The following is a 13269-nucleotide window of genomic DNA, read 5'->3' on the forward strand; positions in this document are numbered from 1 at the left end:
TGGATTTATCACAATAATTAGGAATTCTACCAACTATTGTATTGATTGAGAACATGTTTTTATTAATTTATATTTATTTTTAATATGAAAGAATTGGCAGCAGAATTTTGGTGGATCAACTAGTACATTAAAGTACTGGAAATGCCGTTTCATATAAAGACAAGGCTTTGTCTCATTGATAAGGGACACCAACACGTCATTTTTATTTTTTATTTTACCAAATGTATAAAATTGACCTAATTTTTGTTGTTGTTGGTGAATTATTTTTTTACCAAATGTATAAATAATTCAATTTAGAGAAAAAAATAAATACAAATACATATTTCTAAAAAAACAAAACAAATATCTACTAGGTACCCCTACCACATATCTTAACCCTGTTATGATCTAAGGATAAACCAATTTGTATAATAATCAAGTTATGTTCTATTAAAAAACTCATAATTTGATTTATTTTAAAAAAAAGTTAATACAATTATAAGAGTTATTTAAGTACACCGATACAAATAATACAATAACACAACGAGTGTATTATATCGTAACTTGTTTAAATGAATTTCATAATTTGGTTAAGATTTTATGTTGAAATCTATATATATATAATGATGCTTAATTTTTAAAGTGTCCGGATTGGCGGGTCGAGAGATGTGGTTAATTTGGATACTTGGGTCGGATTGTGGGTTGACCCGTTTTTAAATTTAAAACGGTTAAAAATAAAATTAAAAATGCTAGAGGTATGTTTCGAACTTGCAACCTAACAAAACAAGTACAACTCTTTAACCAACTAGGCTACAAAGACTTTATATTTTAAATTCAACACCAAATTTGATAAACGCGGGACGTTTTAATATTAATATAAGTTCAACTTTTTAACTAACTAATCTATATATATATAATGATGCTTAATTTTTAAAGTGTCCGGATTGGCGGGTCGAGAGCTGTGGTTAATTTGGATACTTGGGTCGGATTGTGGGTTGACCCGTTTTTAAATTTAAAACGGTTAAAAATAAAATTTAAAATGCTAGAGGTATGTTTCGAACTTGCAACCTAACAAAACAAGTACAATTCTTTAACCAACTAGGCTACAAAAACTTTATATTTTAAATTCAACACCAAATTTGATAAACGCGGGACGTTTTAATATTAATATAAGTTCAACTTTTTAACTAACTAATCTATATATATATAATGATGCTTAATTTTTAAAGTGTCCGGATTGGCGGGTCGAGAGCTGTGGTTAATTTGGATACTTGGGTCGGATTGTGGGTTGACCCGTTTTTAAATTTAAAACGGTTAAAAATAAAATTAAAAATGCTAGAGGTATGTTTCGAATTTGCAACCTAACAAAACAAGTACAACTCTTTAACCAACTAGGCTACAAAGACTTTATATTTTAAATTCAACACCAAATTTGATAAACGCGGGACGTTTTAATATTAATATAAGTTCAACTTTTTAACTAACTAATCTATATATATATAATGATGCTTAATTTTTAAAGTGTCCGGATTGGCGGGTCGAGAGCTGTGGTTAATTTGGATACTTGGGTCGGATTGTGGGTTGACCCGTTTTTAAATTTAAAACGGTTAAAAATAAAATTTAAAATGCTAGAGGTATGTTTCGAACTTGCAACCTAACAAAACAAGTACAACTCTTTAACCAACTAGGCTACAAAGACTTTATATTTTAAATTCAACACCAAATTTGATAAACGCGGGACGTTTTAATATTAATATAAGTTCAACTTTTTAACTAACTAATCTATATATATATAATGATGCTTAATTTTTAAAGTGTCCGGATGGGCGGGTCGAGAGCTGTGGTTAATTTGGATACTTGGGTCGGATTGTGGGTTGACCCGTTTTTAAATTTAAAACGGTTAAAAATAAAATTAAAAATGCTAGAGGTATGTTTCGAACTTGCAACCTAACAAAACAAGTACAACTCTTTAACCAACTAGGCTACAAAGACTTTATATTTTAAATTCAACACCAAATTTGATAAACGCGGGACGTTTTAATATTAATATAAGTTCAACTTTTTAACTAACTAATCTATATAGGTGTTGAGTAAATGGATACTTGGGTCGAATTGTGGGTTGACCCACCCATAAACTTAAAACGGTTAAAAAAAAATAAAAAATATTATCCGTAATTTTTTTTCACGGTTTTATATTAATATTACTCGTGCAAATGCACGGGCTAAATGCTAGTGTCTTTAATTTCTTGTATTTGGTTGATTACTTAGATTATGTTAAAGAATAAATTTTGAAAAAGTAACTTTATATTACTATATTGAAGTTAATACTAAAGAAAACACAATAAAACAAGTACAAAGTTCAATCACACATACAAGACAAGGTGAAGATTCACCATTTATTCTACACATGGGTAAAATGAGAAGGGTATAAGTTTTTTCTGGCCGCCTATTTTCCTTTTCAATGGTGCCCTGATCCTGACCCGGCTCTGGATCCTGCAGATGACCCGGCACTTGATCCTGCCTCTGAGCCACTTTCGCCTGAGCCTGAGCCCGAACTTGTTGATGAAGAGGATGAGCTAGATGATGAACTAGAGCTAGAACCAGAACTAGAACCAGATCCAGCTCCAGCCCCAGAGCCAGAGCCACTCCCACCAACCCCAATGCCTATACCAATACCAAGGCCCACCCCTAAACCTCCCAGGTCCAAACCCAAGTCCTTTCGAGCCACTCGACTTTCCGACACCATAAACGACGTCGATAGCAACAAGGCTATAAGAAACAATACTAGTGTAGAGTTGACACCAGCCATTGATGGTTGTGAGAACTAGAAATTAATGATGATGATATTAATTCAAAGTTGTTGTAAACTTGTAATGGTATTGGCTAAGAGTTAGCAAGGTATTTATAGGCTATAGTAGAGAAATAAAGATAAATTGAAATAATTATTGGAAGTGCACGTTTTGATTAATAAAATATTTATTTAATTTGTGAATGAGGATTTGTGGACAGCTGACTATATATATATATATATATATATATATATATATATATTATCAATTAAATTATTACTTTATGGAGTGATAATATAATAATTAATCATGAAATATTGGAGGCCACAGGTTTGCCACCTTGGATGGATTTAGCCATGAATTCCACTAAACCTTTTACTGTAGCTAGTGGAGTAGATAGTTGTTTCTTTCACTCACTCCATTTAATTCGAAGACACGTGTCGGCTCTAAAATGAAGGAAAAATTTATTATAATGATATATTAAAAGTATGAAATTTAATAAAAATTGTACATTCAACTTGTGAATTTCAAAGTTTTAAAGTTTTCTTTCCTATTGTCTTCCGTCCTTAACATTCTAGAACGAATGTCAATAGACCTCTTAATCTATTTCACCAACATTCATTTTATATTAGTAGACGTTATAATAATAACATTACGAATGATACGTATTATATGTCTACGAAAATTAAAAGTTTGACGATTACTTTCAAATTAGATAGTTGACCAGAAAATAATCGGAATGATAACCCAAATATGTATTTATGCCATTAGTAAAATATGTACAATTATCTAGAATTGTCGCCGAGAGAGAAAAAATGCTCTTGGAAATATTAATATCACCCAGAGTAAAGGGTTGCCCTCGTAGATAGTTGTTAATATTATTGAGATCAAAGGGTTGTCGTCGATGATAATTATTATTACTGAGAGCAATTGAATACAACTCTCGGCGATATTCATTTAATATTATCACTGAGAGCACCCGACAACGTCCTCGGTAAAAGTATTCTTATTTTTTTTCTAATTTCGCGACCACCTATTTCTTATTCCTCTCTCCTTTCTCTCCCCCACTGGCTCTCTTAGGAAATTGAACGGCAACCCATTACCCATTAACTTCAATCTTTCAGCGAGATAGACACTTGAACTGATTATTATAGGCTTTTCACTTACTAAGTGTCAAGCTTGGAACTTTCTTCAATCAGAACTTGAATAAGAGAGAAAGACGATATTCAATTTTGCAGCAGCAAGTTATTCCAACAAGTAAGTTGTTAATCCTTAAACTATGCATAGTCTTTTCTTTGAGAATCATACTATACTATGTGAAGATTCATTTGATAGGGGAAGGCCATACCATTTATTTGCTTACATGTTAATTAAATTGAAATCAATATATGGCTTGTGAATAATCTTGAGTTGAATTTGAACAATAGGAATGATTCACTATAGTAGTTTTTGAATGCTTAGTTTTGTTAATTTGGTGTTTCTTTCGTCGCTCGTGTTTGATCCCTCGGATATTTAGAGCTTGCCTGCAGACTTGAGTTTGAAGTTTGATATTTTAGGTTTATGATATGTTTATGTTTATAATTGATTTTTAATTTTAGGTTTATTTTAGGGTTATCTTATATATGTTTGATATCTAAAGTTAACTCTTAATTATGATATTATGAAAGGTTTATGCAATTGTGCGAAACCTTCAATCTGATTACAAAAGGCTTATGCGATTGTGTTAGAGATGACTTAGCGAAAGTTAGGTGGAAATTAGATGAGTTAGTGCATATAAATTGCATATTTTTTTCTTAATATTGTTATAATACTAGCAGCTAGATCTACTATTGATAGAGATTATATATTTATTGTGTTAGAGACATTACAATGGAAAATGGAAATTCTAGACAAAAGTTAGATGTTCCTACGCCCAGATCATCCACAATATATGAAAGACGTTGAACAATTTCTAAACTTTTCTCAATGCGCTACTGGAAGGGAAAAGATTGTGTGTCATTGCGTTAAATATGCAAATCGACACTATGAGAGTGTTAGTATTGTGAAAACACATCTTATTATACACTGTATAAGAATGGACTACGACTTTTGGTGTTTTCACGGTGAAAGAAGGTCCACAAATGATATTGTTGATGATGGCGTTGATGCTGTTGATAATGATGACGAATTAAATAACGAAGATAATGTTAACGAGAATATTATAGAAGAAGAGAATATAGTGTTTACGAAGAAATTGTTAACTGTGATGATGACCGGTATGTGGAAGATATTCTCAATAATTTGTATACCAACATTCAACACTCTAGTTCTGAAGATCCGGTTGACGATAATAAAATATTCTACAAATTGTTGGAGGATTCAAAACTGCCTTTGTATGAAGGATATTGAATTTCAAAGATTTCAACATTATTGAAGTGACTTTATATTAAGAATGCTGGTCAATGGACAAATACATCATTTGACATATTGCTAAATTTGCTCAATGATGAGATTTTACTAGTAAATTCTCATTTATCTAATTCTTATTATGAGTGTAAAAAATTTATTACAGATATTTATCTTACATATGAAAATATCGACGTTTGTAATAATAATTATAAACTTTATCATAAGTAAGATAATGATCTGCAACGTTGGAAGGTGTGTGGCATCTTGAGATGAAAGATTGATAAGTCAACTGGTGAAGTTTGGAAAAAATAAAATGAAAAACACATTCCAGCTAAGGTGCTACATTATTTTCCATTGACACCAAAGCTATAAAAGTTATACATGTATTCAGAAACGGCTCCACTAATGAGATGACATAAAGATAATTGAGTAGACGACGAAGTCTTAAGGCATCCCGCAGATTCTATGACCGATAAGTCGTTTGATGAACACTACACTGATTTCTCTTTAGAGCCCCGAAACGTAAGACTTTGTTTAGCTAGTGATGTGTTTCAGTCATTTATTAATGGAAAACAATCGTACAATATTTGGCCAGCTGTTATAATACCTTACAATGTACCACCGACAATATGCATGGACTCAAGTAACTTCAAGTTATCCATGTTGATTCCTGAACCTAAGAGTTCTGGTGATGCGATTAATATTTTTCCGCAACCGTTGATTGAGGAATTGCAAGCCTTATGACATGCAGGTACTCGAACGTTTGATGCATCCACTTTAAAGTATTTTAACTTGTGTGCTGTATTGTTTTGGAAAATTAACGACTTCCTTGCATATGTAAATTTATCCGGTTGAAGTACTTAGAGAAAATTTGTTTGATAGTGTTGTAATAAGGGTACCACTTCAATGCGATTGATAAATTTGCAGAAAAATTGTTATATGTGTCACATGCGTTTTCTTCCATTAACCACATATTTTGGAAAAAATGTGAAGCCTCCTATGGTAATACAAAATATGAAATATTAAAATTGGTTAAGATTTTATCTTGAAATGTATTTAATTTTTTTGGTTGATTACTTAAATTATTTTAAAAGAATAAATTTTGACAAGTAACTATAGTCTATATATATTACTTTATAGATGTTAATCCTATAGAAAACACAATCAAACAAGTACAAAGATCAAAACACACATACAAGACAAGGTGAAGATTCACCATTTATTCTACACATGGGTAAAATGAGAAGGGTATAAGTTTTCCTGGCCGCCTATTTTCCTTTTCAATGGTGTCCCGATCCTGACCCGGCTCTGGATCCTGCAAATGACCCAGCACTTGATCCTGCCTCTGAGCCGCCTTCGCCTTCGCCCGAGCCCGAACTTGATGATGAAGAGGATGAGCTAGATGATGAACTAGAGCTAGAACCAGAACCAGATCCAGCTCCAGCCCCAGAGCCAGAGCCACTCCCACCAACTCCAATGCCTGTACCAATACCAAGGCCCACCCCTAAACCTCCCAGGTCCAAACCCAAGTCCTTTCGAGCCACTCGACTTTCCGACACCATAAAAGACGTCGATATCAACAAGGCTATAAGAAACAATACTAGTGTAGAGTTGACACCAGCCATTGATGGTCGTGAAAACTAGAAATTAAAGATGATGTTGATGATATTAATTCAAAGTTGTTGTAAACTTGTAATGGTACTGGCTAAGAGTTAGCAAGGTATTTATAGGCTATAGTTGAGAAATAGGATAAATCCAAATAATTATTGGAAGTGCACGTTTTAATTAATAAAATATTTATTTAATTTGTAAATGAGGATTTGTGGACAGTTGACTATATATTATCAATTAAATTATTACTTTATGGAGTGATAATATAATAATTAATCATGAAATATTGGAGGCCACAAGTTTGCCACCTTGGATGGATTTAGCCATGAATTCCACTAAATCTTTTACTGTAGCTAGTGGATTCGATAGTAGTTTCTTTCACTCACTACACTTAATTCGAAGACACGTGTCATCTGTAAAATGAAGGATTTCTATTATTATAATGATATATATGAATAATATGAAATTTATGAAAAATTAGTACATTCAACTTGTGAACCTGTATTTTTTTTTTTAAATCGTTTAAACATAACTATGATATTAAAAAAATTAAAAAAAATATAAACACGTTACTTAATAAATTATCGAACTCATAAATCTTTAAAAAAAAATTAATAATTCCCCACATATTTTACAAACATTTCAGAACAAATATCAGAAAAAGTCGTAATAATAACATTATGAATGATCGATAGTTGAAAGTTTAACGATTTTTCTTCAAGTAGATATTGCACCAGAAAATAATCGGGATGATAACTAAAATATGTATTAATGTCATATTATTTGTCTCAATCCAAACTTCACAGTAACTACCAAAAACTCGGACATCACATAATTATTCTCAATCATACTTCACAAAAAGACTATATATGACAATACAAAAGTAGGTGAGTCGCCGATTAAATAATATATTTACAATTATTCTTAATAAAAAATTAAATCTATATTTTTTCAATTCTCGATATATAGAGTTTTTGAAAAATAAAACACTCTTGTTGAGGTAAGAGTGATGTTTCAATTTATTCTTATAGTAAGTACTAATTTTTTTTTTAAAGAAAATCTATTATTATTATTATAGCAACACTTCAAAATGAAGTAATGATCATTTGAGGCAATTTCATTGTGGCAATGTCTAAGTCATGATTATGAATATTGGGTATTTTGGAGATGAATTATTATGGCAAAACAAATTGGCCATTTCTTTTGATTTTATTTTATTATATATATATTTTTGGTTCTCTATATTTGTAAATTTGTTGTAAGTTTGTATAATTGGAAACTTTACTTTATCTAAAAGGAAAAAAATATAAGAGAAATAAATGATCCACGTACATAATAAAAAAAAATTCTTTGAAAATAGTCAAATTTTGATAGTCATTTAAACTCAACGCCAAAATATTATAAAATTGAAAGAAAAACATTTAAAAAAAAATAAAAGGAAAAAAATCATAACACAAAATAGTGTTATAATAATCAAACAAAAAGAATAAATTTTAACCGGCACATAGATTTTAAAGAAGGTTGATGAGTTCTTCAACCGCCTCAACTAGGAGTGTAGAGAAAAAACTAGTGCCTCAACACAAAATAGTGCCCCAATAATCCATCAAAAAGAACCAATTTTAACGAGCACATAGATTTTAAAAAAGATTAATGAGTTCTCAAACTACCTCAACTGGGAATGTAAAAAAAAAACACTAGATGTTTCTAATTTGAATAATCAATCCATCCTATATAGATTTTTTGTCCATTGATAATGTGATATCATTTGTCATGTGTGATTAAGGTTTATAAGTTTATTTGGAGAATTTTGAGAACTATGAACTGGTTGGACAAACCAAATTCAATAAGAATTCAAAAATGTCACGATTGCACTATAGTAGTGGCACAATAAACGTGATGATATCAATGTCGATGTAATGATTAATAATTTGTCGTTTTTTGTTTTATCACAACTTTTTTTTTTGTGTTTTTTTATATTGCACAAGGGTGTTTTCTTAGGGGTATGGAAGTAACTTTAGTTAGGGTTGTGATCAAATGTAGGATGTTCTTACAATATTTATTAATAGTAAAATGATAAAGAATCAAAACAACATGTCATTTAAGAATAGCAACAATGTTTTTTTTTGTCACTATTATATATCTTCTTTTTATTAATATTTTCCTTTATCTGTGTTTTACTAGTGAAATAGAAATAGCGATGAATAATGAAACCATCCAATTTCATGCATTTCAACTATATCTATATACTTACTTTTATTTAAAAAAAATATGTAATTTATTCTACAATATTTTTATGTGTAAGATAAAAAAATATGATTTCTTTTGACTTAAAAGGAAAGAATGCTTATGCTTTTTGCGCGTGCATGTGTGACAGTACTGGGACCGGCCGGTCCAATGCATTATTATTTTTACAGCCACCAAACATGTCCCAAGAATATATACTTTCTTTTCCCTCAACTCAAGCAAAGAATTTTAGCAAAAAGAAAAAGAAAATTCAGTTGGTCCAAAAATCCATATCAATTATATTCATATTAAAGACAATAAGTTTAAGAACTTAAGAACCAGTTTGATTCAACTTATTTGATAAAAATATGATATTAATATTTAACTTATACGAAATGCTAATATTGAGTGTGTTTAATACGCCTTATACTTAAATATTCTTGTTTTTATTTATATGTGGTAAATAGATGATGTCGGATTCCTTGGCTAGTAATAGGGGATGCCAAGATCTAACGTCGAAACAAACCAATTGGGTGATTTATATTCGATTATAACTTATAAGGAAATCACGAAGAATTGGAGATTTCGATGATGGTAACTTTCAAGTCTTTATTGTTTTGATAAACATTTAAATATATAAAATTATAACTCATAATTTATTCAGAATATTTATTAAACAAAGAAGTTTGATTAAAACCTTAATTCGGTCTAATACAAACTAACTAAGCAAACTATGATGACATAGTCACTTTGGGAATATTCGTAGGGCTTGAACTTCCAAAGGCATTGTTAGAAACCGATGTAACTGGATCTTTTAAGCTGGCTGAACCACTTATCTTAATATTATCTAATTTAATGTTCATACATGGTACTCCCGAACTACAATCTAATTTTACCGCAACATTAGATGTAGTCGTTCCTTTGAATCCGGTGAATGTCACATCACTTATTTTCACTTTCGACATCTGCATAAAAAAGAAGTAATTTATTATTCTAAGCACCCTCAAATATTAATTTATAAATGTTTTTTCGATCAATCTTACATTGTTAGAACAATTTTGTCTAGGACAATAGTTTTGGTCAATTAGGATAGGATTTTCGGTATCGATCAGGATGATATCTTCGTATGAGATCATCTTAGCAGATCCACTTTCACCCTAAAAGGATGGTTAATTAATTCCATATTAAATTATATTTAAGAAAAATAAGATTATTAATTAACTTTTAACTTATGTACAAATTACATACATTTGCTGTTTTTATTCTAGCAGCATTTGTGGTTTTTGTAAATGTGCAATTTTTGACGTGTACATTTTCAACGTTTTCAATTCTACCTTCAAATCTTCCTAAGCTTCCAACACTGAAAAAAAAGACATATAAGGGTTAAAATGAGACGAAGTAATAAGTTGATTAATTATATTAGAAAAAAAAAATTATGAATTTAATTAAATACGGAAAACAACCTTATTCCATGGCCTGGGCCGCAATTGATACGTGTTATATTGATTTTTGCACTTCCACCATTAATAGCAACACAATCGTCGCCTACATATATACCGGTCTTGTTATATTTTTTAAAATTAAAATAGTTCAAGCAGCTTGACTAAATAAATTAACTCACCTGTTTGTACTTTGCTGTCACTAAAATTTATGTCACTAGAGTCGGAAATATCGATACCATCAGTGTTTGGACTATTTTCTGGCGCGTTTATTTGAATGTTTGAGATAGTCACATTGTTGCAACCATTTATATTAATATGAGCTTTTGGTGGCCGGAAGAATGATGGGCCATTAAGTCTTAGGTTTGAGCACGAAGATAAGTATAATACCTAGTTAATCAAAATGAATTAATTATATTTTATGAGTACAAGATTTGTTGAGTTTTTTTGTGAAAAATTTAAGGGTTGCTAACCCGTAAACCAATTATTTCAGACAAATAAATTTGATTATTAAAAAAAAAAGAGTTTGATATAGTTTAAAAGTCGAAAATTTAGTTACTCACTATTGGCCCAGTCGCGATACTTGAACCTTTCCACCAATCGTTCATAGTCGCCGAACCATCGAAGCTTCCATTTCCATTGATAACTAGCCCATTAACTTTTGAGAAAAGTAACCATTTTTCCGAAGGATTCTTGAAATTACTTTTACTTGGCGCGATAATAGTGCCCAAAAGCTGATGAATTAATTCATCAAATGTACAATAACAATTAAAATGTGCATAAGTAAAATCATTAGTTTTTTTTTTTTTTTTTAAATCCAAGATATTAACATAATTACCTGAAATGTGATTGATGAAGATGAACACGGACCATTAAATACGAGGGCTTGCGTCAAGAAACTCTTACCAGCAGGCACCACCATTGTTGAATTTGGTCCCTTATCACCGCACACAGCCGTCCATGCTTTGTTGAATGCCTTTCGATATTATAAGATATTTCGTAAATTCATCTTTCGATTAAAATCAATGATACCATATATACTAATGTAATTGTACGTAAATTCAATTTTATTTCCAAAAATCTAAAGAATTAATCACAATGCAGCTAATTTTCGGTAAAGCTAGATTAGGTTGTTGGAAATTCTTTTTGAATTGAGAAAGCTAACACGAACTAATCTAAAGTGTTCTTAATTAAATCGAACATAAACATTTAATTTCTTAGACGAAACTCTATAACTTACTTGAGTATTATCAGTTTTTCCATCTCCAACTGCTCCAAAGGTAGTAATATCAAATGCAGCTTGAGTTAAAATACATTTTAACAGGAATATGCATAATAATATAATTATGGGAAGATCCTGTCAACAAGATTAATAAGAAACAATTATGTCAAAATTAGTGTTAAACTAAATCATATAAAGAAGGAAATTTAATTAAATAAGAAGAGTAAATTAATTAACCATTCTGATAATCTGGGTTGTTCTTGTGTAGTTTGAGAGATTAGAGTTTGTTTCTCTTTGAATATATAATCCATAAAGTAGAATGAAATTTCTCATTTAAGAAAATGATATCAATCTAATTAAAGAACTCACTATCCAAATAGATAATTGGAAAATTAAGATGAGAATTAATGGTTAATCCAAATTAAATGGTAATGCATCTTGTGATATGTATATTTTTTTGTATGTAAAAGTATTTACTAATATAATATACATGCATGTGTTCTTTATGTAAAAACTCAATTTTCTTCATAAATTGAGATTCTGAAATGGAATGGAAGAGCTCCATGTGACACGATTTTAATTCCACCATAATTATTGTTAAAATATTTAAAATTATGTTTGTAAGTGAAATCCACAAGAAAATAATGGCGGTCCAAATGTACAATATCTTGTACCATAGCCACAAATGCATTATTTTTTGTGATTAGAATCAACTTTTTCTATGAAGACTAATTTAATTGAACATTATATTACAAAACTAGCTAGTTATGAGTCGGATCATTTGAAATAGAACTACATTTTTCAGTTGGATCGACTTAATTATAGTAGTGATAATACAATCCCAACAAAATAAATAGTTCGCAACATCTCCAAATCAAATCCATTTTATTCCAAAATTTTATTCAATTGGGATACATCATCAAATCACCAATTATTTAAATAAATAAATAAAGTTAACTCACATTTTTTGGGTGGATTTTCTACTATCTATCCAACAAATAACTTAAAAGGTTATACAAAATGTTGGGTATTGGTTGGCCCAACATTGTGGCTCAATCTCTAGTAATTCATTTACTGGACTTGACCTAATAATATAAATAGATATTATTCTCTTGGTGGGAGGCAAACGTCAAATTCCTTTGTGATGTTTTGAGACTAGATAAAAAGTTGTCGCCTTTGGTGAGGTAGTGGTGCAACAGAATCGATAAACAAGAGAAACTGAGCCAAACTTCAATCGCATTCACACCCAACAGTGATATCAAAGCTAGAGTTTAGGGTTTGTAATTGGAGTTTGAGATTGGATTGGAGGATATGAGTTATCTTCACCAATAAGCGCAGATTTGTTTATTCTTTCATCCTACTACTTTTATTTTCTACTTCTGCTGCTACTAGAGGAAGAAGAAAATCGTCGCCTCTAGAGAAGAAGCCATTGCTATCTTATTCAACCGTTGTCGATGTCGCGTTTGTCGCGACCGCTGAGAATCAAAGTCGCCGCCGTGCCGCTGCTGAGAAGACTAAGCAGCAAATCCCTGAGCGGGGTGGGTAAGTCGAAACTTTATTTGAGTTTCGCAATGTATCATAACTTAAACCCTCCTATTAATTTCTGCCAATTGATTGT

General features: G+C 30.7%; 3 protein-coding genes across 3 annotated transcripts; all 3 read right to left on the bottom strand.

Annotated features, from left to right (window-relative positions):
• Positions 1 to 2303: 2303 nt before the first annotated feature.
• LOC124932133 (counting factor 45-1-like) lies at positions 2304 to 2856 on the bottom strand. The gene has a single exon (XM_047472740.1). The coding sequence runs from the start codon at positions 2786 to 2788 to the stop codon at positions 2438 to 2440; it is 351 nt and encodes a 116-aa protein (XP_047328696.1). The 5' UTR covers positions 2789 to 2856; the 3' UTR covers positions 2304 to 2437.
• A 3400-nt stretch (positions 2857 to 6256) lies between these two features.
• LOC124932111 (lysozyme D-like) lies at positions 6257 to 6835 on the bottom strand. Its single transcript, XM_047472716.1, has one exon. It carries the CDS (start codon positions 6779 to 6781, stop codon positions 6437 to 6439), a length of 345 nt encoding a protein of 114 aa, XP_047328672.1. The 5' UTR covers positions 6782 to 6835; the 3' UTR covers positions 6257 to 6436.
• A 2886-nt stretch (positions 6836 to 9721) lies between these two features.
• Positions 9722 to 11351, bottom strand: LOC124929868 (probable polygalacturonase At3g15720). The gene is made up of 7 exons (XM_047470253.1): positions 11268 to 11351; positions 10993 to 11163; positions 10612 to 10819; positions 10454 to 10535; positions 10239 to 10350; positions 10034 to 10147; positions 9722 to 9955 (listed from the first exon to the last, which is right to left on the bottom strand). Exons 1-7 carry the CDS (start codon positions 11349 to 11351, stop codon positions 9722 to 9724), a joined length of 1005 nt encoding a protein of 334 aa, XP_047326209.1.
• Positions 11352 to 13269: the final 1918 nt, after the last annotated feature.

The sequence above is a fragment of the Impatiens glandulifera genome, chromosome 3, assembly GCF_907164915.1.
Source record: "Impatiens glandulifera chromosome 3, dImpGla2.1, whole genome shotgun sequence".
Taxonomy (NCBI): domain Eukaryota; kingdom Viridiplantae; phylum Streptophyta; class Magnoliopsida; order Ericales; family Balsaminaceae; genus Impatiens; species Impatiens glandulifera.